Source organism: Phodopus roborovskii, unplaced genomic scaffold (assembly GCF_943737965.1).
Source record: "Phodopus roborovskii unplaced genomic scaffold, PHOROB, whole genome shotgun sequence".
NCBI lineage: Eukaryota > Metazoa > Chordata > Mammalia > Rodentia > Cricetidae > Phodopus > Phodopus roborovskii.
This window is the reverse complement of record NW_026126058.1, coordinates 74,912-102,212: the sequence shown is the minus strand read 5'-3', so window position 1 is coordinate 102,212 and position 27,301 is coordinate 74,912. Positions and strand designations below refer to the sequence as shown.

Genomic DNA, 27,301 nt, shown 5'->3' with positions numbered 1-27,301 from the left:
TTTCAATCATTGAGTTGAGAAATGAGGTGATGGGTTTTGTTAATAAAAATAAGCATATGAAAATAGTGAAGTCAATAATTAAAAGTAGTTCATTTTAAAATCAGTTTTTGAAAATAGTATTTTAAAATATGTGTTTCTTGCTTGGGCGTACCTGTAATCCTAGCCCTGAGAAACTCATTAGGTAGTCAGACAGGCTTCAGGCTTGCTGAGTTCCTCCTGCTTCTCCCTCCTGAGTACCAGGATTTCAGGCTTGTCACCACATCTGGCTGAAAACTTGTCTCTTCTCCTTTTCCTTCTCCTTCTCCTTTTCCTCCTCCTCCTTCTCCTCTTCCTCCTCCTCCTTCTCCTCCTGCTCTCTTCCTTCCCCTTTTACCTCCCTCTCTCCCTCTCCCTTCTTTCTCCTCCCCTCTATTGGATCAGCCAGATAAATTTTGTGCCCTGAAACCCCCCACTGCATTTCCAGGAAAATGGTGTTCTGTGTAAGCTCCCTGTCTTCCTTCTTCCTCTAGAACCCAATTTTGACATCTGAGGATTTTTATATATGGGATATAGAAGTAATTTGTTTCACTTAAGAAATCAAAAACAATGAAGCTTTTAAAATTTGAATACTACCACACATGCACAAATTCCTTCTGTATATGGAAAACTATTCTTAATAGACTGGACTTTTGAAAGGTCAATACCTAGCACTTTGAGGCCTGGGAGAGGGCATCCATAGGTTAGAAGCATTGGTCCTGAATTTTCTCTGCTTAACTTTGAAAGTGTAACTGTTGCAGAGCTATTTACTCTTCAAGCAAGCTACTTGTTCTGGCACAACTTTCAGCCATTCTTACTTAGTTGGTTGGTTTGTTGTTCCCATCCACAAGCTTTTAGTATACTAAGCCTTGAAGTAACTGTCATCATTTAGTTGCTCCTTTGCATTTGGCTGGTTAACATTATTCTTGTATCTTCTCTGGGATCAAGCCTGGCTTGGTTTATGGCTTTTAGTCTCCCTTATATTTGAAATGACACATGACTTCCCTCATTTACATTTACAAAGAAAATTATCCCAATGATATGAAGTTTGGTAGACCAATGATAAATTTGTGAGTTGTTCTGTAGTCATCATTGCTATGATCTGTAGTCTGAAAGGAGGCCTGTATATTATTAGTCTTACAAATACTAACTTGACAGTAGGAATTATTAGTAAATAAAATTTTCTGTAAGAGTTCATTTTTACATATTGATATTATATTGAATATATCAAAAGGGAAAGTCCTAAGTGTTTTTTCTTTTAGTAATCTTACATCATCTGATGCCAGTCTTGTCTGTGATCCATACTTACTCTATGGAAGACTATCTTGCCAGGTATATGAATTCTAGCTGGTGTCTCAACACAGGCCTTAAGACCATTTTAGATGTGTTCATAACACTATATCTGCTGGTTGTTACTCACACACTCCTCTACTGGAGATGCACTGTCACCCCACATCCCAAGTCATTTTGCCTCTAGGAGACAGTGATTCAGTCATTATTCAGTCACTGCTTGTCACCTTCGGGCTCTTCTAAGGTTCCTTTCACCTTGTGCATAGTATGATGTCATTTTGACTGTGCCAGTCCTCTTGATGGTCCTGCTTTACTACCTGCCCCCTATTAATATAGTTTGTGTCTCTGTCTCTGCTTGCTTGTTCATTTATGGAATATACCAGTATGGTATATTGAACTTGTAGCTATCCTTCAGCCTCCTAAGTGCTTGGGTTATAGGTTTGTATCATTGTGCCTGGCTATCTTTGCTTTTAAACTTATTTTAAGTAAACACATTAACTGTCTATCCATTTGTCTCTACTCTGCTAACCATTTGAGAGTGATTTATAGCCAGCAGTAGTGCACACATGTAATCCCAGCACTCAGGAAGCAGAAGAATTGTGAATTCAAGGCCAGCCTTGAGCAGTTTGAGGCTAATGTAAACAACATGAGGCCCCGTCTAGAAAACAAACAAGTGATGGAGTGATTTATATATTAAATCTTTGTAAGTGGCTGTCAGTTTAATATAGATTTTTTTTTTTTTGCAGTTGTGTGTGGAAGAGATCTATGGAATTTTCAAAGCTGCTTTTTATTGTTGTGCTTTGGCAGAGCTCCAATGTGAAGATAATGTGATGGCCTTTCTACATAGAAATTGTTCTATGTCTTGAGTTCAGTAGCTTCCAATTAATCCTGAGATGAAAACATGAAGCATAGTTGTTTATGACAAAGCTTGATCTTTGACAACTGTTTTCACTTTAACTTTATAGCTTCCTTTTTCTTGTATTACTGTGAATGTGTGTAAGATCACATGTAGACTTCTATAGTAGTAATTCTAAGGGTTCTAGCAGATCTAACAGATTTCTTCTTCACTGTTCTTTATCCTTCCCTGACCCTTTTTTGAAGCTAAAGCAGAGAGAGAAAGAGAGAGAGAGAGAGAGAGAGAGAGAGAGAGAGAGAGAGAGAGAGAGAGAGAGGAGAGAGAGAAGACACACAGAGAGAATATGATTCCAGGGAGAGTTAGATTTTGGTACAAGGAGCCCTGTGAAAGGATCGAATTAGAACTTGAGTCAGGGTGCCTGGCCAGGAGGAAACAGGGAAGTCTGTCTCCACCCCCCCAGCCTCCATCTCCCTTTTTCTGTGATACTTACTTCCCTAGCTCAGCCCTACCAAAAGATAGGAGCCTGAGGGACCTCATCTCTTAAGGCCTAGGACTGGATAGAGGAGAAGAGAATAGTCAACATACTTACCCAGATATATCTATGGATAAGACTATATATCATAATTGAGTTTTTGGAACATTGCTGAGATATCTTTTGGTTACCAAGATGTAAATAATCAGGCAATTCTGGTGTTTTAAAACCTGATGCCTTTAGGATACATAGACTGGCTGCATGCTGCTGTTGGATGGAGTGTACTGCTGAGCCATTATAACATCAGAGCAGGTGGATCTCAGAAAAAAGGCTGCTGTCTGTCTACAAGCAGGACCATTATCTTATTGGCATTAACCATAATAAGCATAATAATCCCTAGTTACACTCTTAGAGCAAATTATCTAGAGACTGGCTCCTAGTAACTCATGTCTGTATACAGGTAACTAATATGAAGGGGAAGATACAGCTAGGCTAGACTAGACTCAAAATAAAAAAAAAAACACAATTTATTTCTTGGCAAAATAATAAAATGTCCACTAGTCATCTAGATATGGCACATATGCATCATCCAATAAGACTTAGCCACTTTCCTCTGGACTGCTATGAAAAGAACTTGTCCTTCATCCCAACACTAGATCCTCTCTGTCCCATAGCTTACCCAGGGTACCTTCTGTAATGTATCCTCAATAAATCCTCCCATTTCTTTCTTTCTATCCTCGTGCTCTGGTGTGTGTGTGTGTGTGTGTGTGTGTGTGTGTGTGCGCGCACGCGCGCGTGTGAGCATGCGTATGTGAGTGTGTGCATGAGTGTGTGTGTTAAATTCTTTTAACATCCCTGAAATCAGTCTTACAGACGATACTATTGTATATGGCACCATACTTTATTGATCTGGATATATGTTCTGTATATCATGTAACAGAAAACACAACTTAAATTTTCTTTGTAATTCCTTTCTAAATCTGGGGAAATGAGAAGGCATAGTTTTATGGGTTGCCATTCTGATAAAATAGCAATGGAAGTCCAAAAGGACTTTTTTTCCAATTAGCGTCTGGTGGAAATAAATTCTTCCAGATTGATCCATCTTCACCAGTAGCAATACTTGCAACATTTTCTGAATTCACAGTAAGAAAAAAATGAAATTGTATAAAGTGTTACTAACTTTGTAACCTATCTCAAGCCTACAGTCTCATCTTTTGATTAGTTATATTAGAACAAGCTGACTTCTTGAATGCCCATTTCAGCTTTCAAACAAAGGACAAGGGTTCTCTCTGGGTGGCTATTGGTATATTACACTAGGTAGGAAATGAAGCTTTGAGCCCTAAAGAAGGGCTCAGTCACTTTGGAATAATGAAGTGTGAAATGAAGAAGAGACTAAATTGTGTTTTTTTACCAAGCAATTAGCACTTAAGACCCTGTGTTCCAGTATAGAATTCCTGTTTAGTTTACACAAAAATATCTGAACAGTTAGTGATGCATTTCTGTTAAATGTACAAGGAACTATCTCAAGAGCCCCAAGTAATTGCCACTTCTCTAAAACATAAACACAGATCATCATGTTTTCCAACAAACCTTGCTAGTCAGGTCACATTTCTTTCAGGCTGTCATTTTCTTCTACATCATTGAAATCCTCACTCATTGATACAAGCTGAAGATGAGATGTTGGCATGTGTGTGTGTAGGTACTGTGAGTGTGTATCTGAGACAGACTACAGGTTTTACAAACAAAATGAAGTTCAAGGAACACAGTAACCTTCAAGTCTAGTGTTTCCACCAGTCTTCTAACTGCCTTATTCTTACTAGCTATGCTGAACCAGACAATCATAGCCAAAGCATATTTTAGCTGACTCCCTTAGTGACTGTTGTCAGCCAGCAAGTTAGACACACATTTAAGGATGCCAAAACAACCACATCAGGAAGTGCTCATTGCTGAGTGACTTAGTCTGAGAAATTTGCTTGTTATTGATAGAGACATATTTTTTGTTTTATTTATGCTTTCTTATTTTACATATCAATCCCAGTTCCCTCTCCTTCCCTTCTTCCCTCTCTCCCTCCCTCCCATGGCCCCCAACCACCCTCCCATCCCATCCCCCCACACTCCACAGGAAGTGTGGTGCCTTCCAGGAGGGGTCATCTAAATCTGTCATTTGCAGTAGGGACTAGGCCCTCCCTCCTGCCTCTAGGTTAAGGGAGTATCCCTCCATGGGGAATGTGCTCCCAAAGTCCTTTCATGCACCGGGGATACATCCTGGTTCCACTGTCAGAGATCCCTTAGACTGCTCAGACCCATGGTCTGAGTCTGTACAATGCTGGTTTTCCAGCTATCAGCTATCAATCTGGGGGCCTCCTTGTTCAGGTCAGCTGTCTCTGTGGGTTTCTGCAGCCTGGTCTTGTCCTCCCTCTCTGCATCTGGATTCCAGTTCAGCTCAGTGTTTAGCGGTGGGTGTCTGCTTCTGTTTCCATCAGCTGCTAGATGAGGGCTCTATGATGGTGGGTAAGTTAGTCATCAATCTCATTATCAGGGAAGGGCATTTATGGTAGACTTCCCACTGTTGCTGAAATTGTTAGTTGGGGTCAGTCTTGTAGGTCTCTGGACATTTCTCTAGAGTCAATTTTCTCTTCAAACCAATAATGGCTCCCTCTTTTATGGTATCTCTCTCTCTCTCTCTCTCTCTCTCTCTCTCTCTCTCTCTCTTTCTCTCTCTCTCTTTTTCTCGTCTATTCCTTCCCTGATTCAATCTTCCTAGTACCACCTGCTTTCCTCTCCTCCCCTTCTCTTTCTCCTAGATCCCGATAGAGACATACTTGATAGGGTTAGTGATTTTAGTCATTTTTCAGCTCTTTAGTAAAATTATTCTTTTACAATCTCTCTGTCTCTCTCTGTCTGCCTCTCTCTCTCTCTCTTTCTCTCTCACACACATGCTATTCTCTTATTAAAATATTCCTAGTATCTTCTCATCCTGTTACTCCTTCTAACAAATCCATTCTTCCCAAGTCCCTGTGTGACTTTCATGGCCTGTGTGTGCTCAGCCTACGGCATTTAATTAGTGTTGCCTTCATGAATATGGTAAGGGGTTGTTAGCTTGAGTGGGAGCAAGGCAACAGTGGTTACACCACCAAAGACTATGACAGCCCCCCCAAACCTTTTACTCTCCAGGTGAAGATGATCAGATCTGGAAAGCAGCACTCCTTCCCCATCCTCTAGCTCTTAATTCTTTCCATTCCTTCCATCACAGTGTTCTAAGCCTTCCTGGTATTTTTAGTATGTTCTTCTTGCTTTACTGAATCTTACTTATTTGTTTTCAACATGATACTTTTTTCCCCTATTGAAGGAAACTGATCTGCCTCTTTTGTTTTATACATAGAAACCAATCCAGCAAGGGTGCTGCTTTACAGACTCACCACAGATCCAACAGCAAGGACATTCAGAACCTAAGTGTGGGTTTGCCCCGGGCTGATGAAGGCCTTCCTGCAAATGAAAGCTTCCTGAATGGAAACCTTGCTGGAGCTACTCTCAGCCCGATGCACACCAAAACCTACCAAGCAAGCACCCAGCCAGGGTCTTCCAGCAAAGATCTCACAAACAACAACATACCACACCTTCTCAGCCCAAAAGAAGCCAAGTCTAAAACAGAGTTTGATTTCAATATTGACCCAAAGCCTTCAGAAGGTCCAGGCACCAAGTACCTCAAGTCCAGCAGCAGATCTCAGCAGAACAGGCACTCATTCATGGAAAGCTCCCAGAGCAAAGCTGGGACGCTGCAGCCCGGTGAGAAGCAAAGTCGTCACAGCTACATTGACACCATCCCCCAGTCCTCCAGGAGTCCATCGTACAGGACGAAGGCCAAAAGCCATGGGGCATTGAGTGACTCCAAGTCTGTGAGCAACCTTTCAGAAGCCAGAGCCCAAATCACAGAGACTAATACCAGTCGATACTTCCCATCCAGTTGCTTAGACTTGAACTCTCCTACCAGCCCAACCCCTACCAGGCACAGCGACACAAGAACTTTGCTCAGCCCTTCAGGTAGAAATAACCGCAATGAGGGCACTCTCGACTCACGCCGAACTACCACCAGACACTCAAAAACTATGGAAGAGTTGAAGCTGCCTGAACACATGGACAGCAGCCATTCACATTCGCTGTCTGCACCTCATGAATCGTTTTCTTATGGTCTAGGCTACACCAGCCCCTTCTCCTCTCAGCAACGCCCTCACAGACATTCCATGTATGTGACCCGTGACAAAGTGAGAGCTAAAGGCCTTGATGGAAGCTTGAGCATAGGGCAAGGGATGGCGGCCAGAGCAAACAGCCTGCAGCTCTTATCACCCCAGGTATTACTTTGATTTGTCTGGTGGCTTATCTTTGGAAAGTGTTATAGGGAACATGTATAAGGTTGCTATGCAGTTTTACTACTGCAATCAGCCTTGCTTTCATTGGGACTGTGAATGAAAGCAATCTTTGGATAATTTATGTTAAAAATAGTAATAATTTAGCTGTGTGTAGCAGCAGATACAAAGGCACAGTCCCAATACTTAAGAACTTGGGAGGCATAGGCAGGTAGATCTTTGTGAGTTTGAGGCTAGCCTGATCTACATAGTGTGTTCCAAGCCAGACTACATACACTACACAGTGAAACCCTGTCTCAAAAGTAATAATATTTATTATTTAAATGTTTAAATCAGTTGTTGAGTGCTCAAGACATCTCAAGTTTGGTTTTACTAATCCATTTTTAAATATTCCTTTCTGAAATTTTGCTATTTTTTATAGAAATTAGAAATATGAATGAGGTTTTAGTTGTTTCAAAATTTTGGGGTGTTTTTCTTTACTCTTTCTAAACCATGTTTGTTTAAACTTTTTTTGCTAATACCAAGTATCTTGACTGAATTTTATTTAGCTTAAACTAGATAAATTTAACTCCTGGCCATGGTCAATGAAAATTCCCCAGCCTTTTGGATTTTTAAACATTTTTAAATTACGTGTTTGTGTGTATATCTATGTCTAGATATGCACACATAAGTACAGGTATCTGCAGAGTCCATTGGGAGCTGGAGTAACAGGAACTTATGAGCTGCCCATCATGGGTCCTAGGAATCAAACTTAGGTCCTCTTAAAGGGCAGTTCATGCTCATAATTGCTGAGCCATCCATCTCTCTGTCCCCTTTGGATTATTTTTCTAATTATGTATTTTTTCATCGTTGTGTATATGTATAACATGGGGCAAGGAATGCACATATGATGTGCATGTGGAGTTGGTTCTCTCTGACCATGTGAATTCTAAGGATCTAACTCAGGTCATTGGGTTTGCATGGCAAGCTAAATTATAAAATCACTGAAGCCTACATTAATAGAACACTGGCTACGAATAGGCATAGAAAACAGGGAGGAATCACTGTGAATAGGAACAATCAGAAATGGCTTCAGTGCAGAAACATGAATGGCTGAAGAGTGAAGCTGAGCTAAGCCCCACAGGAAGCCCTGATTGGAAAGATGAAATTAAAGTGTCTCTGTCGTTCTGAAGTATGTTAAATGGCAGGGGATATTTGGCAACAAGTGATCTCTTCTAATATTGTAAAACCTCATTCCAGTAGCCATGTAGAAGTGTACTAGTGTCTCAAAAGAAAGATGGAAGCGATTCTGTCCATCCAGCCTGAGTCTTGTTGGAGGATCGCAGAGGAGGTAGAATCTAAGCAGATACTTCTGGGAAGGTTGAGATTTCACTTAGGGAGGAAAGTTGATAGTAGCAGAAAAGAGGTTGAAAGGAGGGAAGATATTCCAAGAAGACTTGGTGCTACATGAATCCCAACTGGCTTCACATTATTAAAATGAAAGTGTACGAGCTGAACAATTTTCGAATGAGGAAGAGGGTATTCAGGATTAAGTGCCAGTATGGAAGCAGAGTGGATCTCAAGGACTATAGAAAAGTAGACATAACAGGACTTGCCCACTGTAGTAGTGAAGGGAGCCTTCATGGTGTCTGTCCTAGGAGCACTTTTTCAGAGTTGGAAAGGGATTTATAAGCTCTGTAAAACAACATTTTTCCTTTCAAATGAGGCTCACAGGAGGTGGCTGACCTGCCCAACTTTCCCCAACTAGTAGTGCAAAGTAGAGCTGGGATTCTGAGACAGTCTCCAGGTCCCCAAGTATAAAATGTTGGCAGGATGGCCAGGTGCCCAGTTAAGGGTGAGGCAGGAGTTGAGTATTTGCAGGGGCTTTAAGTGGAGTTATGGGAATGGACAAAGTGGCCCTGAGAACCCCCTGTAGAGATAAGAGAACCTGGAGTGTCTAGAAAGATCTCTAGGACCTGGCCACTGCCCATAGAAGAGAGTTGGAAGTCAAAACCAAGCAGGCTGTGTTGGCATCAAGACAAGTGTCAAGCAGAAAAGGAAAACAAAAAGCAGTCTCCCTTGGAAAATGGACAAATTACTGGCTTTCTGAGAATTCAGAAAAAAAGAATTTCTGTGAACATAGTGGTCATAAACTAATTATAAACAATTGCTGGGGCTTAGCACAGATCCAGCTGTTACTTAAGTCCAGTTCAGGAAGAGCAGTGCCAAGCCTTAAGAAAGGCCACAATTAAAGACTAGAAGTGGGCTGGGAGGCCTGCAAGGTAACAAGGGTAGTGAGTAAATCATGGCACTCATTCTCATGTAAAGTATTTTAGCCACTTTCAAAACCACGCGGACCCTCACAGAGTTTAGTTTAAATGTAAATAACTCATTTCCTTAAAAAAAAATCTTTCTCTGGGCCTTTGTCAACAGTGCAGGTGGCAACTTAGAAAGAAGAAAGGCTATACTAAATGAATTTCTTTCCAGAATACTCTAAATATGGTGGTAGGAAGGAAGGGGGAGAAATACCAAATCTTACTTCAGTTTTTAAATTAAAACATTTTTGTGTATATCATCTAGGCTTGTGATACTTTTTGTGCACAATATATAGATGCTGGATGCATCTAACTTCTTCTAATTTTATCCCTTAATGCTCCCACCCAAGGTACAAAATGTGATGTATTTTCTTTCACCTTGGGTACTGCTAAGGACCCTCTGCGGTGTTGGGGTTGTGACTCACCTACTTGAGAGGGAGCTAGGTAGTGGGAGCATCTCTCGAGATAGGCACCATCATAGTCAGTCCTAAGAAATGCATTGATCAGCTGAGCTGCTGTCCTGGAGAAGATAAAGGAGCAAGAAGCACCATAGACTATAGGAGTTGGGAACTCTTAAGGCAAAAAACATTAAGAGGGGTTATTCTTTTTCTTTTTTGCATTCACAAAACATTTACTTTCACCTGCATCTACTGTGTTAGTCTCCTAGAAAATACTTTTTGCCTCTGCACCTTCCCTTTCAGAGAGTACAGCCTAAAATCTGTAAACACACTTTTAGACTGGCTGATAGAATCTCTAAGCATAATACTGCTTAGAGCTGTAACTGTCTAGATAAAAATGTGCTTTCTTTTGTTGTTTTAAAGAATTAATTAAACTATTTTTAGACTAATGTATTCCCTACTTGCCTTAATCTCACTTTCTATCTGTTAAAATTTGTTGGCCTTATTTTACACCCATCAGATACTTTATGTTTTATTGAATGAGTTATGTTGAAACCATTCTATGATTTTAATTGTAGGTGGTTAAGAACTTAACTATATTAAATGAAGACCATGATGAGTTTTTGTCCCTAAGGGTAGGAAGTTTCTATAAATCCTTTTGTATTTAACTTGCAGCCTGGAGAACAGCTTCCTCCAGACATGACTGTGGCAAGACCTTCTGTTAAAGAGTCTTCCAGAGAAGGCACCTCTTCATTCCACACCCGTCAGAAGTCTGAGGTTTGAGCTCTAGAGTTGCTACATCTATTTTTCTTTGTTAAAACATTCTTTTTTATTTTACATACCAATCCCAGGTCCCCCTCCTCCCAATTCCCCCACTTTACCCCATCCCACTCCCCATCCACTCCTCAGAGACAGTGAGGTCCCCCATGGGGAGTGAACAAGTCTGGCACATCACATTGAGGCAGGACCAGAGTTGCTACATCTTATGTTGGTCTGTAAGGACCATTCACTGTGCAGCACTCCAGCCTAGCTAGCTTTTGAAGTTTATCTGTACCCAATTTCCCCTAAATAAATTGAACTGACTTAGGAAGTAGTTTTCTTCGTGACATAAGCCTGAGTTTTCCTTTAAAATGATCAAAACTTATTAGACACTGGTTAGGCTTTGTTCTAAGCTTCTATCATCAATCCATGCTTTAACTTTTATAACCTTGTTTCCTGCCTCAGGGTGGAGTGTACCATGACCCACACTCTGACGATGGCACGGCTCCCAAAGAAAATCGGCATCTGTACAATGATCCTGTCCCAAGGAGAGTTGGTAGCTTTTATAGAGGTAAGATATTTACTAGACTCCACCTCTGTATTCTGCTGAGTACATCTACTTGTCCACCACTGTGTTTTCACTGTCAGACCAACAGCATTCTTCTCTGCATTGCCACCATCTAATAGTTCTTTGCCACTGATCTCATGGCCTGAAATACACTACTCTCTTACTGGCACCAGTTGTTGTTTTTGTCTGTTTTCTTTAAGATCCTCTCTACTGTGACAGTCTTCCCTGCCCTACTCCAGAAGTAGTATTTCTTCTCTGTTCCATTCAGGGTCCCTCATGTATGTCTGTGATACAATGCAACCACATTGCACTGGTTCTCTGTGTTCTTCTGCAAGGTTCCGAACCTCCTGGATATTCCAAATTCTCAGGATGGAGATGAGTGATAGAGTGCTTTTCTAGCATGCATGAAACTCTGGGTTTGATCCCAGTGGGAGGGAAAGAGGGAGGCAGAGACTGCCTCACACAGCTTCATAAATATTCATTAACTTTATTAAAGAAAAATTCAAGAATATTTACATAGTTTTAAAAATATACTTTGTTGTTGAACAGATGATAAGACAGATGTTTTTCAGGGTTTGTGAATTTAGGAAAGAGTCAATAGAGAAAGGTGATCCCTTTATGTTGTAACTGTGTGATGATAAAGTACCAAATATTTGAGAGTCCCAGTGTCTTTGTGGAGAAGTGGGCAGGAGGCTCAGTGTACAAAGTCTGTAAGACTCAACCATAGCCTTGACTTTTAAGTCTACGTTGCCTGACTTCCTGCTCCTTCTATTGTTTTAGAAAGACAGCTCGAAGAAGTTCAGAAATTAAGGTCAGAGGGGACACAGACAATTGTTTGCTTGTTAAAATTAGGGATCTAAGCCAAAAGAATACATAGAAATTATATTCGGGAATATATGTATATTGAATAATTAGGCTACCATAGTCCCTCCCAACTCTACCTTTGGAAAAGCACTCAGCATCAAATATGCTTCTTAATGTCTTTCCCCCATTCCATGATGACATTTAATTCAGATTAAAGTTAATTCAAATTTGTGTCTTGTACATGAATAAGGACATCTTCAGTATAAGTTTTTCTTCTAAAATGTCCTAGTTGTTGTTTCTACAGACAACTGTAGAAAATATCTGTCTTTGGAGAGGAGGGTCTAACATTTTAGACCAGGTTGGCTTCCAGCTGACTTCTATCCTTCTGTCTCTGTATTCAAGGGCTGGAATTATAGGTGTGTGCTATTATGCCCAGTTAGAGGAAATACTTTAAAATAAAATTGAAGTAGAGTTTAAAATCCATAAATTAGTCTTTGACTTTTGGAAATACTATTTTGGTTACAAATAGATTGGATTGATTAATATAGGAAAAGCACCTCCTTTATCTAATAATTGTAGTGGGTTGCTTTTTATCTTTTGGCTTTTTGAGGGACTCAGCAGCCAGCTCCCAAATAAATCACACAGAATCTTATGAGTACCTGGACTTAGCTTGGCTTATTGCTTGCCAGCTTTTCATAAATTAAATTGACCTATCCACCTTTTCCTTCTGGGCTTTTATCTTTTATCTTACTTTCCTTCTTACTCCATGGCTGGCTGGGTGGTGGAGTGGCTGGGTTGCTGGGTTGTTGGGTGGCTGACCCCTGATGTTCTTCTCTCCTTATTCTCTCCTTGATCTTCTCATTCGTGTTTCTCCTTCTATTTATACTGTCTGCCTGCTAGCCCCACCTATCCTTGCTCCGGCCTCACTATTGGTTGTTCAGCTGTTTACTAAAACCACCAGGTGTTTTAGACAGGCAAAGAATCAAAGCTTCATATAGTTAAACAAATGCAGCATAAACAAAAGTAACACATTTTTACTTCATTACACAAATGTTCAACAGAATAAACAAAAGTAACACATCTTAAAATAATTCTACCACACATAAACTACTTGGAGATTTGACAAGTAGAACATTTTAATTTTTAAAAGTTCAGAAATGTAAGGGAAAGTTTCAACTAAATGAAACACCTGGAAACATCTGTTCTTTCAATGATACTGGGAAGTCCTAGAGAAAAAAAAATGGCAGTTTAAAGAGATAACAGATGTTTCTAGATATATCTAAGCAGATGTTTCTAAAATAGGTTCATTCTTTCTTATTCAGAGGCAAATGAAATGGTGTCACTTTTTGTTGTTTTAATTTTATTTTAGAGATTATAATTACAACATTCTTCTCTTCCCTTTCCTCCCTCCAAACTCTCCCATATGCTCTACCTTGTTGTCATTCAAATTCATGGTCTCTCTTTTCACGTATATATTCATTCCTAAATAAAAGATGCTCAGTTCATATAATGTTACTTGTTTGTATGTTTTCAGGGCTGACCTTTTGGCACCTCTCTTGCTCCTAGCTTTCCTCAGTTGCCTATAGTTCTTTGTGTAGGGTTGAGGCCTCATGGGCTTTTCCTTGTCCACTTTGGCATGTTCTTTGATGTTGTCATTGTTCAACTCACATTTGGGCATGTTGGTGAGATTTATGAGTGTAGCCTCTTATGTTCCTGGTAGACACAATCTCACAGCAAATTTTCTAATTCTATGCCTCTTAAAATCTTTTTACTTTTCTTCCACAATATTTCCAAAACATCGGGTTCAGGAATGTATTATAGCTGCATCAATTAAGACTAGGCTCTACAACTCCGTATTTTGATTGGTTGTGGTTTTCTGTAGTTTCCTTGATGAGGGGTAAAAACTATACTTGCCTGTAGGTATAAGGACAAATGTTTATAGATTGTTGTTAGGGGTTGTGATGATTTAGTAAATTAGTAGTTGTAGATTCTCCTGCAATAACCATGACTTCACTAGCACTGAGTAGTTAGCTACATTTCTAGTACCAGGCATGGTTTTCCTCTTGTTGAGCCAGTCTTCAGTGTAATTAGAGAGCTGTTGGTTACTAGCAAGATATACATCCTTGGGGCTATTGTGCCATGCTGGTGATTGATGTGGTTCATAGGCATTGTTACTGGGTAGCTGTCTTAGGGTCCCCATTGCTATGAAGAAACACCATGACCACAGCAACTCTCATAAAGAAAACATTTAATTGGAACTTGTTTATAGTTCTGAGGTTAGTTCATCATCATCATGGCTGGAAGCATGGTGGCACACAGGCAGACATGGTACTGGAGAGGTAGTTAAAAGTTCTACATTCAGATCTGTAGGCGGCAGGAATAAAGAAATGGGCCTGGCTTGAGCATCTGAAAACCTCAAAGTCCATCTCCCAATGACACAATTCCTCCAACAAAGGTATACCTACTCCAAAGCCATACCTCCTAATAGTGCTACTCCCTGGTGACCAAGCTTCAAATCTATGCGCCCTTCTTATTCAAGACACCACAGTAGAACTGTTAGTGTCTCCCTCCTTGGCAAGCTTGCATAGCACCTTCTAGTAGCATGAGAGCTACTCCTCAGGGCAGTTCCAGTTCACAGATCCCTGTGCTCTGTTCAGCAATCATGGAATTAAAAAGGAACCATTGTCAAGGTAGAGGGGGTTAGGGAGCAGTAGAGAAGGTAATAGCAGATACAAGTGATCTGATCAGGGATGGGAGGGAGCCGCTTTAAGGAGGGAGAGCTGAAATAAATAAATGAGGAGGTAGGTAAAATAACAGTAATAACATCTGAAAAAGTGATAAAGAATCATACTATTAACTATTTAGCTAAAAAAAAAGCCAACCCTATAATACATGTATGCAATTCACTGTATAAATACACAAATATATTGTCATTTTGGGACAGCATCCCATACTGTAACCCAGTCAGGGTGAGCTAGAACCCACTCACTCTGACCTAGTCTGGCCTTGAACTCTCATGTCAGTCCTCCTGCCCCAGCCTTTTGAGCACGGTAATTACATATAGCACTTCCTTGCTTGCTGTCACTGATCTTGATATACAACATGCAACATATTACTTTTGTGAGGAAATTTATAGAACAGCCAACTTTAGAAATTGACAAAATGTGGTTACCCCTTTTCCCAAAGCAAAAATCACTCAATATATGATAGTTTATATTTTGTTCCTTTTTACATGAGAATGTTTAGAAAATTAGTATTTTTGTTCAAATGGCAAATTTCCTTATAATCCAAGCATTCAAGTGGCACACCATTGCATTGTCAGGGGTTAGACTGTAATTTGTGTATCCTGGTACACATACTGTTAAGGATGATTTTTTGGGCTAAGAATAGATTTTGCATGGTTTTATCTGTAATGAGGAAGACTCAGCCTGGCAGTGGTGGTGCATACCTTTAATCCCATCACTTGGGAGGCAGAGGCAGACGGATCTCTGTGAGTTTGAGACCAGCCTGGTCTACAAATCAAGTTCTAGGACAGGCTCTAACACTACAAAGAAACCCTGTCTTGAAAAAAAAAAAAGGATGCAACTTCAAAGAATGTCAAAAACCATGGTGTGGGGATGAGAGTGGCTATAATTATTATAATTTAAATGATGTCCCATTTTACAATGTCAGCAAGTGCTCTGCAGTGCATCAGCTGACAGCCCAGGTTTCTGTTTGGAAATCTTTGTAACTGACCCCTGCAGGTTACCATGTAAGGAGCTGAGGAGTGAAACTTGTCTGGACCACCTCCACCCTCAGGAAACAGAAGTTGGAGTAAGGCAGTTGAGGACTATGACTCTGTGTGAAAGAAAATACAGGGGGATAGCATTAGAACTCCTTCAAGCAGAAAGGTACCTCAGTAACATTTTGTTTTCCTTCTTCTTCATTTAGTGCCATCTCCACGACCAGACAATTCCTTCCATGAAAATAATGTTTCTACCCGAGTTTCTTCTCTGCCATCTGACAGCAGTTCTGGTACCAATCATTCAAAAAGACAGCCAGGATTCGATCCATGGTGAGTGTTTTTATTTGTTCTTACTCTTCTTTTACTAATTGTAGATCTGGGAATTCAAAGGCATTCAGGATAAACGTTTTAGTGTTCTTTTTTTCCTACTAGGCCTATCTTTCTTAAGAATAAGGGAAATATGATAGGTTAAGGGATTTTATAGTTTCTTTTCAAGTTCAAAATTTCTATTAAATAGCATGTAAAAGAAAAACTTATTATCAGATAAGTATTTCATCATACATTCTTTTATTGACAATGAACTTAGTACTGTCACTTTGTAGCTCTCTGTGCATTGTCTCACTTCTCATAGTTTCCCTTTTTGAGATATGGGCTATTTCCATTCCATACACACTGAAGCTTGAAAATTAGAGAGCATACCTAGTGCTGAACACCTGTAACATGAATCAGGTACACAGGATACTAGCCTTTCTTCCTAGAATTGTTATGGTATTTAAGTGATGTACCAATTTAAATATATGAAAAAGGCACCTAAAACATTGTCTGACACCATAAGGACTCATTATGTTAGTAGCTACGGTTATTATACTTAGTGCCATTTAATCTTTCCATGGTTTGTTGACCGTTGGGCTTCTAACTTTGCTCATAAACTTCCATCCCTCTTTGTGACTGTGTTTTTCTTTCTAGTGTATAGAAAATATAAGTGAATGGGTATAGCTTTTGTTAATTTTCAGTGTTGGCCATTTATAGGTATATCTGGGACAAACCCTGAGAAGAATATCTAGTATCAGATACAGATACACAGAGGGAACTGTCTTTTCTTGGTTGTTACATAATGAAGTGGTAACCATCTTAAGCAGTATCACTTATAGACTAGCATAGTCCTTTAAAAATTAGGTTAAGTCAGATAAAAACTGAAGTCTGTACTGGCCTGGCATGGTAGTGCTGGCCTATAATTCCAGCACTTGGGAAACTGAGACAGGAGGATTGCCAGTTTAAAGCTAGCCTGAGCTATGTAGTGAGAGAATCTGTCTCAATACCTTCCCACTTCAAAAGAAATCCAAAGGGCATTGTTAGCAGTGTGGTGTTTTGGGGTTTTTTGGGGGGTGTGGTATGTGTGGGTGTATGTTTTAGGGGTTTGATTTAGTTTGGATTTGGGGACTTGAATGCAGGGTCTAGTGTATGATAACCATGTGTTCTAATCTGTCTGAATAGAACTTTAGATGTGTATGTGTGTATTCATATACATGTGTATATATAATGTATATGTAAATGATTATTTTGAAAATAATCAGAAGTACAGTTGGGATGTTAAACTTTAGCTAAGATGTCATCAAGTTTCTCTTACTCTAATATTGCTATTATGTGGTCCAAGATGGTTCCAGAATTCCTCCTAGCTGTGAATTGGCTCTCTACTCCTTCTGATAATGTTTCTGTGGCATGCCTCCTTCATGCATCATATCTAACATGATCTGATCTTTGATTAAGCTTAACTCATCTTGATTTTCTTTCTTGACCAAGGTCTCTTTGGTTTGCCATATTCTTTAAATCTGAGAAAACTGTGCATTTGTTAACATAAACAAGAAAGCCTTATTAGATGAACATGGTAAAATCCTGTTCTTAAACCATCACATATCCTCAGGCCAATCTGTTAAAGTGGTACTCCACTTTAAATTTCTTCTTTGAAGAGAATATGTGTACAGTGTACATATTTTCTGCAACGGAAAGATCAAGGTACTATGTCATACTTAAAAACAATAGATAGATACTGTAGTTTAACTCCCAGAGCTTTTACTCTGGCCATCTCAGTTGTCTCAAACCCACATGAGAAATGGGAGATAAGCCAAAATATCTCAGAACAAGGAAAATAGGCAATACAGCCAGATGTATCATCTTTACTAATAGGATGACACTTCAATCCTCACTTGGAAGCTATTTATACCTCCTCTTCCCCCGTTTTAGCAGTTAGTACTGAAGTCATTGGAATGAGATGTGGTTCCAGCTAAAAACACAGTGGGCAGAGGAGAGAAAGATCACAAGCAATAGCTATGGGGCAAAAGCAGGTGTGTTTATCATTCCATGGACCTGTGAAAATTCAGTGCATCATGGGTATTCTTTAGAGTGCATCCTCATGAAATGAAGGGCATCGACTTTGCTATAAATAAGTGCAAAATAAAAATAAGTAAATAAAGACAAAGTATGTGAGCAGGCTAGAAAAACTGCCACCAAAATCGGGTTAAAGGTTGATACACTGAGTTCATTCAACATCTAACTAGTGAAGTAAAGAACTGTGAAACTCACTTGAATAATGATGGGGCTTTTTAAAACAGGGTTATGAATATATTGTGTCCATTGTAGCTTGTCAGTATGTCGTGCAGTTTTTCTCATAGAATCATTCACTGACTTTCTCGTGTCACAGAAGAGTTGACTGCCAGGGGAGGGGATAAGGCAAGGGAAGTGGCAGAGTAATGCTCCCCATGTCTTCCATTCTTTCTCTATGCTGCTCCCAGAGGGATCATACTAATGTCCAAAAGCCCTACTTTCTCTCCACCAGGGGTCTGGGAGCAGTGTGAGTGAGAAGTCAGCTCCTTGATTGATTTCGCTCTATCTCTAATATCTAATACAATACTAAATAAGTGTTGGTTAACTTTAAGTCAGGTTTTGTTTTAATTCCTTTCTTCCTTGATTACAATGAATATTTGAACATCCCTCATTCGTCTTGACTCCCTTAATGGGAATATTTCTTAGGCTAGATGACATAGGAGTCACAGTTTTGTTTAAGACCTTGCCTGTTCATCCTTTGTTGTGTGTCCTCTCCCTCATTCCCATAGCCATAACTGTTTTGATCAGAGCTACTACCCACTGGGTTGAGCTAGGTCACTGGATGCACAACTCTTCTCAAAGCTTCCCTCTCTGAAATTCATGTGACCCCCCCCCCAAAGTGGCCCACTGTACTGGGTGAAATTAGAGGGGCCACACATCCAGATGGGGAAATAGTGGCCACACTTACCTGGTTGGCTCAATGCTGCTTGTTTAGGCTCCTCCTTCTTGGCACACCACCCAGCTTTCCAAGTACTTGCCCCATAACTGCTCTCTCTCCCTTTCTTTCTCTTCCTCTGTCAGGATATTCGCTTTGGGTTTTCTGTGTACGTGTCTGTGTAGTTCTGCTTTGTTCTTTGTGTCTCTGCTTCTTTGCTCAGACTTAATTTCTTCTGCTTGTTGTGCTGCAAGCATACTCATGCTCCAGTCTTTTGTTTTCATCTTGTTCAAGGGTAATTTATTTCTTTTTGATTTTGTCCCCTAGAATCCTTCCCTGCCTAGATCTCAGTACTAGCACCTGCTCTGCTTCAGCTTGAAAATGTTTTTCCTCATTCCTCCTGCTCAATTTAAAATGTACTTTATCCAGTGCCTTAAAGGCCCTGGGAAGGTTCTTTGATCCATCTTCTGTTTGCCAGAACCAAGAAATGTCAAAGTGCAAATTCTGATCTGTTTCCTGCCCCCTTCCTCTTCTTACTCTCAACTTCTCCAGCCTCTCACTTGCATATTATCTACTTCATCCTGGCTAGACATTTGTCTTTCCTGGAAGAATTCTACTTCCTCCTAGGAGTGGCATCTCCAGCCTTCTTTCCATTACTGCTAGCGCTAAAATTCTGTTCTAATGCCTTTTTGGCCCCTGAGATTTCATTCATGAAGAAGGTATTTTCCCCAGCCATACACCAACTGCTTCTAGAGAACCTGTAACTTTCCACCATCCCATTCTCACCCATGCAACCATATTTAAACCTTCTTGCTTTCAAAGTTAGAGGTGTACTGTTCTCAGTTCCCAAATTAGTTACAGTATGGCTGAATTGAATCACAGGATTTCTGCTTCAGAACTTTGAACTTATTGATGCCTACAATCACAAGTTCTAGTGGATTTCAACAACATCTGGGGTGCTCCTGGGTGCCAGAATTATAGGTGCGTGCCATCATGTGTGGGTTTTGTGGTTCTGGGGTCAAATGCAGGGCTTTGTGTATGCTAGGTACACATTCCACCAATTTAGCTACATCAGCAACAATTGAGCTATATTCCCAACCCTGTGCTGTATAGCACTTTGTTGATGACTTATATGTATTTGTTCTCAAAAATTAAAAAGAATGCCAATAATTTTATTACATAGGTGGAGCTTTTAAAGGTTTGGGGGGTTTTGAGAAGGGGGAATATCTCTTTGTTACCTACTGTTCTCAAACACATGTGCTACAGTGATCCTCCCACATTAGTCATAGTTAGGAATATAAGCATATGCCATAAAGCTGGGCCTATATTTGTTCCCCAGTGCTTGCAATGGAAATCCAGGGTCTTGTGAATATTGCACAAGTGCTCTTCCACTGAGCCAAATCTCTAGCCAAGATTTTTATTATAATTTCTCCCTGCATTTTAAAAAGTGCTTTTAGGGGCTGGAGGAATGGCTCAGGAGTTAAGAGCACTTATTGTTCCTGAAAAGGGTCCAAGTTTGGTTCCCAGTACAAATGGTGGCTCACAACTATCCATGATCCCAGTTCCAAGGAATCTCAAACCCTCTTCTGACCTGCGTGGGCTCTAGGCACACAGGCAGTACACATAGATTCAATCAGAATGTACACTCAAACATATAAAATAAATACATCATTAAAAATTAAATAAATAATATTGAAAGTGCTTGTGTATAACCTATATACCTTCTTGTCATTACTTAGACTTACCTGATGTAGAAAACTTAAAATCATTTTTTTTTACTTACTATCATAGTTTAAATATTCTTTCATGTCAGTGAATATTCTTTGAAGATGTGATTTATTTTTAATAGCTTCATTGTGTTTTCTGCCATGCAAACAGTAATGGTTTATTTAGAAGTTTCCTGGCTTACATATTTTAATAAAATAAGCTGGGTGCTGCTTTGCTCATATTTTCTTAGATAATATAATCACTTCATCACTGTTAGGTGAATATAAATTGACTCACTTTTAACAACTCTACCACTGTTACTTTTAGGGAAAATGTAAATATGTAAATATGTGGTTTTTTTTTCAAGAATAATACCAGTTCAGTTGCTTTTTAAAGAGCATAAGCCAAAAGTCAGAATGTTCTCTGCACACACCCCACCACCACTCCTCCTTTTCTTTTCTTCTTTTTTCCTCCTCTTTTAGGATTTCTTTTTTTTTTTTTTTTAAGTGTGTTTTTGTTTCAGGGTCAATCTTGGCAGATAGCCTGGCTCGCCTTCAACTTGAGCTTTCTCTATCAGTCTCCTAAGTGCTGGGGTAACAGTCATGTGTCAGTACACCTGCCTGGTTTCCTATTTTGAATATCTTTTGTTTTTATTAAAATACCTAGTGTTATCTGTGGAATCAATTTTAACATCAGTATTTTCAGGTAGAAGTGTTCTTCTCCCTCCCCAACATACTGTGTTAGAACATTCATTGTGTCTACAAGTTTTCCTTGAGTACTTTTATTTTATTTAGGTGTATAAATTAAAGGTTTAATAAATAAATAGGCATCTTCCAGTTTGGTACAAATTTTACTTCTGCTTATCATGTTTCTATAGCAGCATTGATTTTTTTTTATGTTTAGTAACTTGGCAAGGTACTCATAATAAGCTTATTAAGCTTGTTTTTAAAAGGTAAATAGAAAACTGAAGGTATTGAAAATGTTTCTGTTCTTTCCATGGAGAGTTACTGAGGAGGCATCCTCTAAGCTATGCATTTTACAAAATCTCTAATTCAGAGACTTCCAGGAGTAGGGAAATGGTCCCAAAATTCAGCTACAGAGCATTTGTAATAGTGCTCAAATGGTTAGTGTGATTAAGCCTGTGCCAATGAACAGCCATTCCCCATGCTGATTAGATTTGAGTTCCTCCTGTGCCTTTTAGAGGACCTCTACCTATGGGCTCAATTTTTCATGGCTGATTGAATCTGGTATCACACATTTTCAGTCTTCATTGTGTTTGTCACACAGTGGCAAGAGATTCAAAGGTCCATATGATAAAAAAAAAATGTCTTCTCATTTAGGAAAAGTCCTGAAAATATTAGTCATTCTGATCAACTCAAAGAAAAGGAGAAGCAAGGCTTTTTCAGGTCAATGAAAAAGAAAAAGAAGAAATCTCAAACAGTAAGTACATGACTAATTTCTATATATGACATTGGTTTCTGGATTATTCTGTAGATGTATTTTACACTCTACGTGGAACAATTAGACTTAATTTCTTAATGTGAATATGTTGTTGATACTTTTTTTCTGAAGTCTTACACTACAGTCCTCTCAGAAAGCCTTTTCGAGATTCAGAAGAATCTCAAAGAGTAGAAGAAATTTAATCTGGGTGAGAAAATTCTTTAAGCCTCTCTCAATAAATTACTTATCCGTGTGAATTTAGATTCCTGTCAAAACTGGAGACGTGTCATGGGATTTGTTTCTCTCTGGGAAGATAAAGATATACAAAAACTTAGGAAATGGTTTGGTTCACATTTAAATCCTGAAATACATAAATAAACATCATCCCTTATCCTTCCCTAGCTTATCTAGGCACAGGGATGCAATTTCATCTGACATCTCAGGGCTTGCTATAGTAAGAGAAGGTGCTTTACTTATGAGTGCGTCAGGAAACAGGCTGCACCTGAGAGCCTGGGGAGCTCCGCATCTGAACAGCAGACCAGCTCCCCTTACTGTACTCATCAGGGTTTGGACCCACATGAGCAAAAATTCTAAGATAGTTAGTAATAAGAGAAAGTGAGGAGGAGGAACAGGTCTCCAGGAGAGCAGTAGGGGCAGTTCACTCAAAAGAAGCCTGGCTCCTTTCATTTTATGGTACCCTCACAGCTAAGTGACATTGAGTTAGCCATTTAAAATGGTTTGGAGTTGGTTCTTAGCTTTACCTCACATAAGATTTGCTCTCATTTGTTTAAAGAAGAAAATTGACTAATGAAAATGGCCTATTCATGTAGGCTTCATTGACTTTATAAATGAGTAAACTAAATGCTCCTGAGGCCCTTTGAGAGATGAAAATTAGAAATTATAACTTAGTGGTAACTAAAGACGCCTTCTTTAGTTAATAGTAGAAAAGTTTATAACTCATAGTAAGGGTATTTGTCTCAGAGATGTTTGAAAGATGTTAAAAGTGGTTTGGGTTTTTTTTTTTATTACATGTGTATGACTGTTTTGCCTGTATATATGTTTGTTCACTACTTGGTGCCCATGGAAACCAGAAGAGGCCATACGATTCTCTGGAATTAGAGTTAGAAACCTTTGTGAACTGCCAAATGAATTCTAGGACACAGACCTAGGTCCTCTGGAAGAGCAGCTAATTCCTCTTAAAACCTCAATCATCTCTGTCCATCCCCTAAAAGTATTTTTAAGGCCCCTTTTAATCTAGTCCTCTGTAAAGCATTCTTTCACTTGCTTATTAAATGTAAGTCAAAATAAATGACTTCAAGCCAGGAGTGGGCTTGGGGCATGGTATTTCAAATATTTAATCTCAGCACTCAGGAGGCATAAGCAATCAGATAGATCTCTGAGAGCTTTTGTGACCAGCCAGCTTTGCATAGTGAGTTTCAGGATAGCCAGAGCTACAAAAGATTTCACTATGAAAACAATGTGGAAAAAAAAAGAAAACATCATTCTTAATCTTGCCAAACCTACCACAAATAATATTAGGATTTTAGTATTTCCCTGTAGCTTTTTAGTCTGTGCATTTGTGAAGGAATTGTTTGTGTGTGTGTTTGTGTGTGTGTGTGTGTGTGTGTGTATGTGTGTGTGTGTGTTTGTGTTCATGAGTGTGATTTGTCTCAAATAATAGTACCCATCCTAATGTCATTCTGGCTCTTCTCTCTCTCTCTCTCTCTCTCTCTCTCTCTCTCTTTCTCTCTCTCTCTCTCTCTCTCGTGTGTGTGTGTGTGTGTGTGTGTGTGTGTGTGTGTGTGTGTGTGTGACCTCTTCATTTTAATGGTTACATGGTATTTCCGAAATGTTCATGGGGGTGGAAAAGGGTACCACCTATATCTCATAACTGAAACTTGCCTAGATTGAAATGTCAAATCAAAATGCCACTCAACTACATTTGTTGCTGAAACTGGATTAAGAAATGAAGAAATAGGCTTGACTTTGCCTTCAGGATGCTTAAAATACCTTAAGTGCTTAAAAAAAAAAAAAAAAAAAACTTTAAACTACCATTGTCTATAGAACATACTGCCTTCAGACATTACCCTTCAGATACATCTTCCTGGCCACTGTTATAAATTTGGTGGGGTTTTGTTGATACATGCCTACAGTCCTGTGATAGGATTAAGTTGTAGAAATAGGGAGATTGAAGAATTGAGGCTTTCTTGTGTATAAATTTAGATTTTAATGCTTGTCTGCCTCAGACAAACATTACACCTAAAGCCCTTGCCAGACTGGCTAAGCAAAGTATATAAATCTTGCCCAACTTGATTATTCAAGATTTGTTTCAAATTTTGATATTCAAATACTTATATAAGTTAGGGTAATAGAAAAAGTATTCTTTAGCATTTTCTCCCCTTAAACTTTTTATTAGATATTTATGTTAACTGCATAATAGCTTTCCACAGGTCATAATGTCTTAAGTTTTCCAAACCAAAAGCCTTTTATACCACTCCATTTTTTAATTAAGAAAAAAGTGTAAGGGCTTTGGAATCTAGAGTCAGATTTTCAAAGAGCACTACATATAGAGTGCCAGACCTCAGGCACTGAAGCCTGGCATTGAATTAACTCTGCTTCCTTTGAATAAACATTCAAATGTAACTAAAGGAAACTTGCTCTTACTTTCTAAAGTTTAGTACAAGAGAACTAAATAGAACAAACCAAAACAATTGAAGGCATTGAAATTTTTACATAAGATTCCACGAAGTCCAAATCCCATGCCAAATGAACATGTACTAAATGTAGTGTACTAGTATAGGGGCTGAGTCAGGCAAGTGGTGACCTGTCCAAAGTCACACAATGAGTTGAAAGGACTAAAACTGGTTTCCCCTGTGAAGGGCCTCTGAGAGTTCCTGCTGGTCTTCTTGGCAACCCAAGTTAAACTCCTGTACAGGTCATCTCTCCTTAAAGCAGGAAAAGTCAGATATTTACACATATGTCTTCATGTATTTTTGTTCTCTGACCATTGATGCAGCAAAAAGAGAGAAAAGAGGTGCCCAAAATAATGCTGTGCTGTAAAGGTGCCTTCTTTGACTCAAGCAAGTCTGCAAACTGCCTTGGGGAATGGGGCTTTAGTTGCGAAGCCATGGAATTACTTTAGCCCTCAGAGCATATGGTGTCTTTGCCAACTTTGTAATTGTATGTACTTAGTATTGAAAGTTGAAATGATACTTCAATTTAAAGATTGAACTTTTAAAAGAATTGTGTGTGTGTGTGTGTGTGTGAGAGAGAGAGAGAGAGAGAGAGAGAGAGAGAGAGAGAGAGAGAGAGGAGAGAGATGGAGGATGCAAAGGATCCACAGTATATAGAGGTCAGATAACAACTTTGAGGAATTGTTTCTCTCCTCTGACCTTTGTGTGGATTCTGGGAATCAAACTCAGGTTGCCAAGTGCCCCACTGATCCACTTTACCAACCCTGAAGATAAACTTTTGTCTCTTTGCTTGAAAACCAGAATTCAAAATTGTGCCAGATGTTTTAAATGAGGTATACATTTCTAAAAGTGTAGGCTAGGGCTACTTACTTAACCTTAGTATTACTTACCACAGCAGCAGTAATCCCCTTCCAAGTGATATTTACTGACTCAAGATAATTGACCAAGAAGTTTAAAATTACTTAAAGCATATTTTCTTTTATAATAAACAAGCCATATGATAAAATCTCTTAGTTACTGAAGTCCTAACAATTAGGAAATGACTGAAGTTCATCAGTAACTCATTAAACACAATTCTTCATAATAATCTTATTTTTGATAATAAATATGTTCTTATGTAAGCATAATGCAAGCAGATGCCTAAAGGGCATGGTGTATGCTGTGAAAATTTTTGTACTTGCCTAAACTTACATTATTATTTCCAGTTGAAAAATAACAAATAATCTCTCTAGATGCATAGCACAAAGATTTTTTTTTCCATGAGTGTTAACATTTAATCATTTGAGGACTACCAAGGGCTAGTAGTTTCAATTGAAGAACCTATTTATTTTACTTAATTTTTTTTTCTTTTTGCAATTAGCTCATTTGTATCTTATATTACAGACAGAGTCTACCAACGGGGAGAATCCAACCATCAAGAAATCCCTCTTTCCTCTTTTTAATTCAAAGAATCATTTAAAGCATAGCTCTTCTTTGAAAAAGCTTCCTGTAGTCACTCCACCCATGGTACCCATTTTTATGTATAGTAGCCCTGAAAACTGCTCCAGTAAACTTGTTTTACTGATGATAACAGCATGTCTTATTTTCATGGGGTCATATTCTCTTTGTGCCTGAGCCAGTTCCATAAATTCACTGGGATACATGGATATATATATAATGCATATATTTTATATATGTTATATATCTGTATCTAGTTTGGGTTTTCTGCATCAGTTAATGTTGAAGCATAGCCTACTAAACAAACTAGTAAGGCTGTTTTCGCTGGACCGATTAGCCAATTGTTGGCAGACAGCATTCATGAAGTCTTTTAATTCCTGTGAAGAATCTGATTAGCATTTGCAATCAACAAATGTCTTTGCACTTGGCTTACTGCATGGACCTTGTCACCATTTGGTTGGCAGTTTGTCTCTTTGAAACCATGTTTGAACTGACCAAATTAATTGAGCTAGCAGGCGCCATGAAAAAAAAAAAAAAAAAAAAAAAAAAAAAAAGCAGCTTGTACTAGTTGATAACCTGTTCTTTCCTTGCCTGCCTCTTAACTTTTGCTGGATACTAGGTGTAAAGCCATGGCTTTTGCCTGGCATTTGGCACAACTCTCCTTTGTCCACCAAAGTCACTGAATAGACCAATTGCATTCATTCAGAATTTGTGGCATAAATTTCTAGCAGTTTCTAAGTGTACAATGCCAAACCCAGATTTACTGGGCAGTTTGATACTATGATTCAAACCATATCTCCCCACTTCTCTCTCCCTGAAATCCCCCTATACTTCTTTGGCAAGATCAAATACAGAATTTGCATCATATTCCCAGCATGAATTTTTTTTTTGAACTGGTTCATAACCTAACTACAGTTTGGAATGAGGATACGACAACAGTTCCTGGTCCAGTCCACTTTAACTGCTCTCTCTTACAGCTACTGAAACTAACAGCATGGGAATGCTTTAAGGGTTAAGGTTTTAACCAAGTGCATGACATCTGCCAATTTTTCCTAATGCAGGGAAAATTATTAAGAAGGCATCATAATTTAACTAGCACCACTTGCATCATGAACATTTGAAGAGTTTTGGTTTACTTACTGGGACTGTTTGCTTTTTTTCTCCCTCTTTTGAATTTTGGTTTAGTTTGATTTGCTTTTTGGTTTGGGTGTCCTCTTGGGTGTG

The 27,301-nt window shown here is 39.0% G+C and overlaps 1 protein-coding gene across 1 annotated transcript in view; it reads left to right on the top strand.

Moving 5' to 3' along the window:
- Cdkl5 (cyclin dependent kinase like 5) overlaps positions 1-27,301 on the top strand; it is a 115,353-nt gene that overhangs the window by 84,294 nt on the left and 3,758 nt on the right. The window contains exons 11-15 of the mRNA XM_051179371.1: positions 6,016-6,982; positions 10,365-10,466; positions 10,914-11,019; positions 15,751-15,874; positions 21,848-21,947. Of these exons, the coding sequence (XP_051035328.1) occupies positions 6,016-6,982; positions 10,365-10,466; positions 10,914-11,019; positions 15,751-15,874; positions 21,848-21,947 (1,399 nt within the window). The remainder of the gene's footprint in view (positions 1-6,015; positions 6,983-10,364; positions 10,467-10,913; positions 11,020-15,750; positions 15,875-21,847; positions 21,948-27,301) is intronic.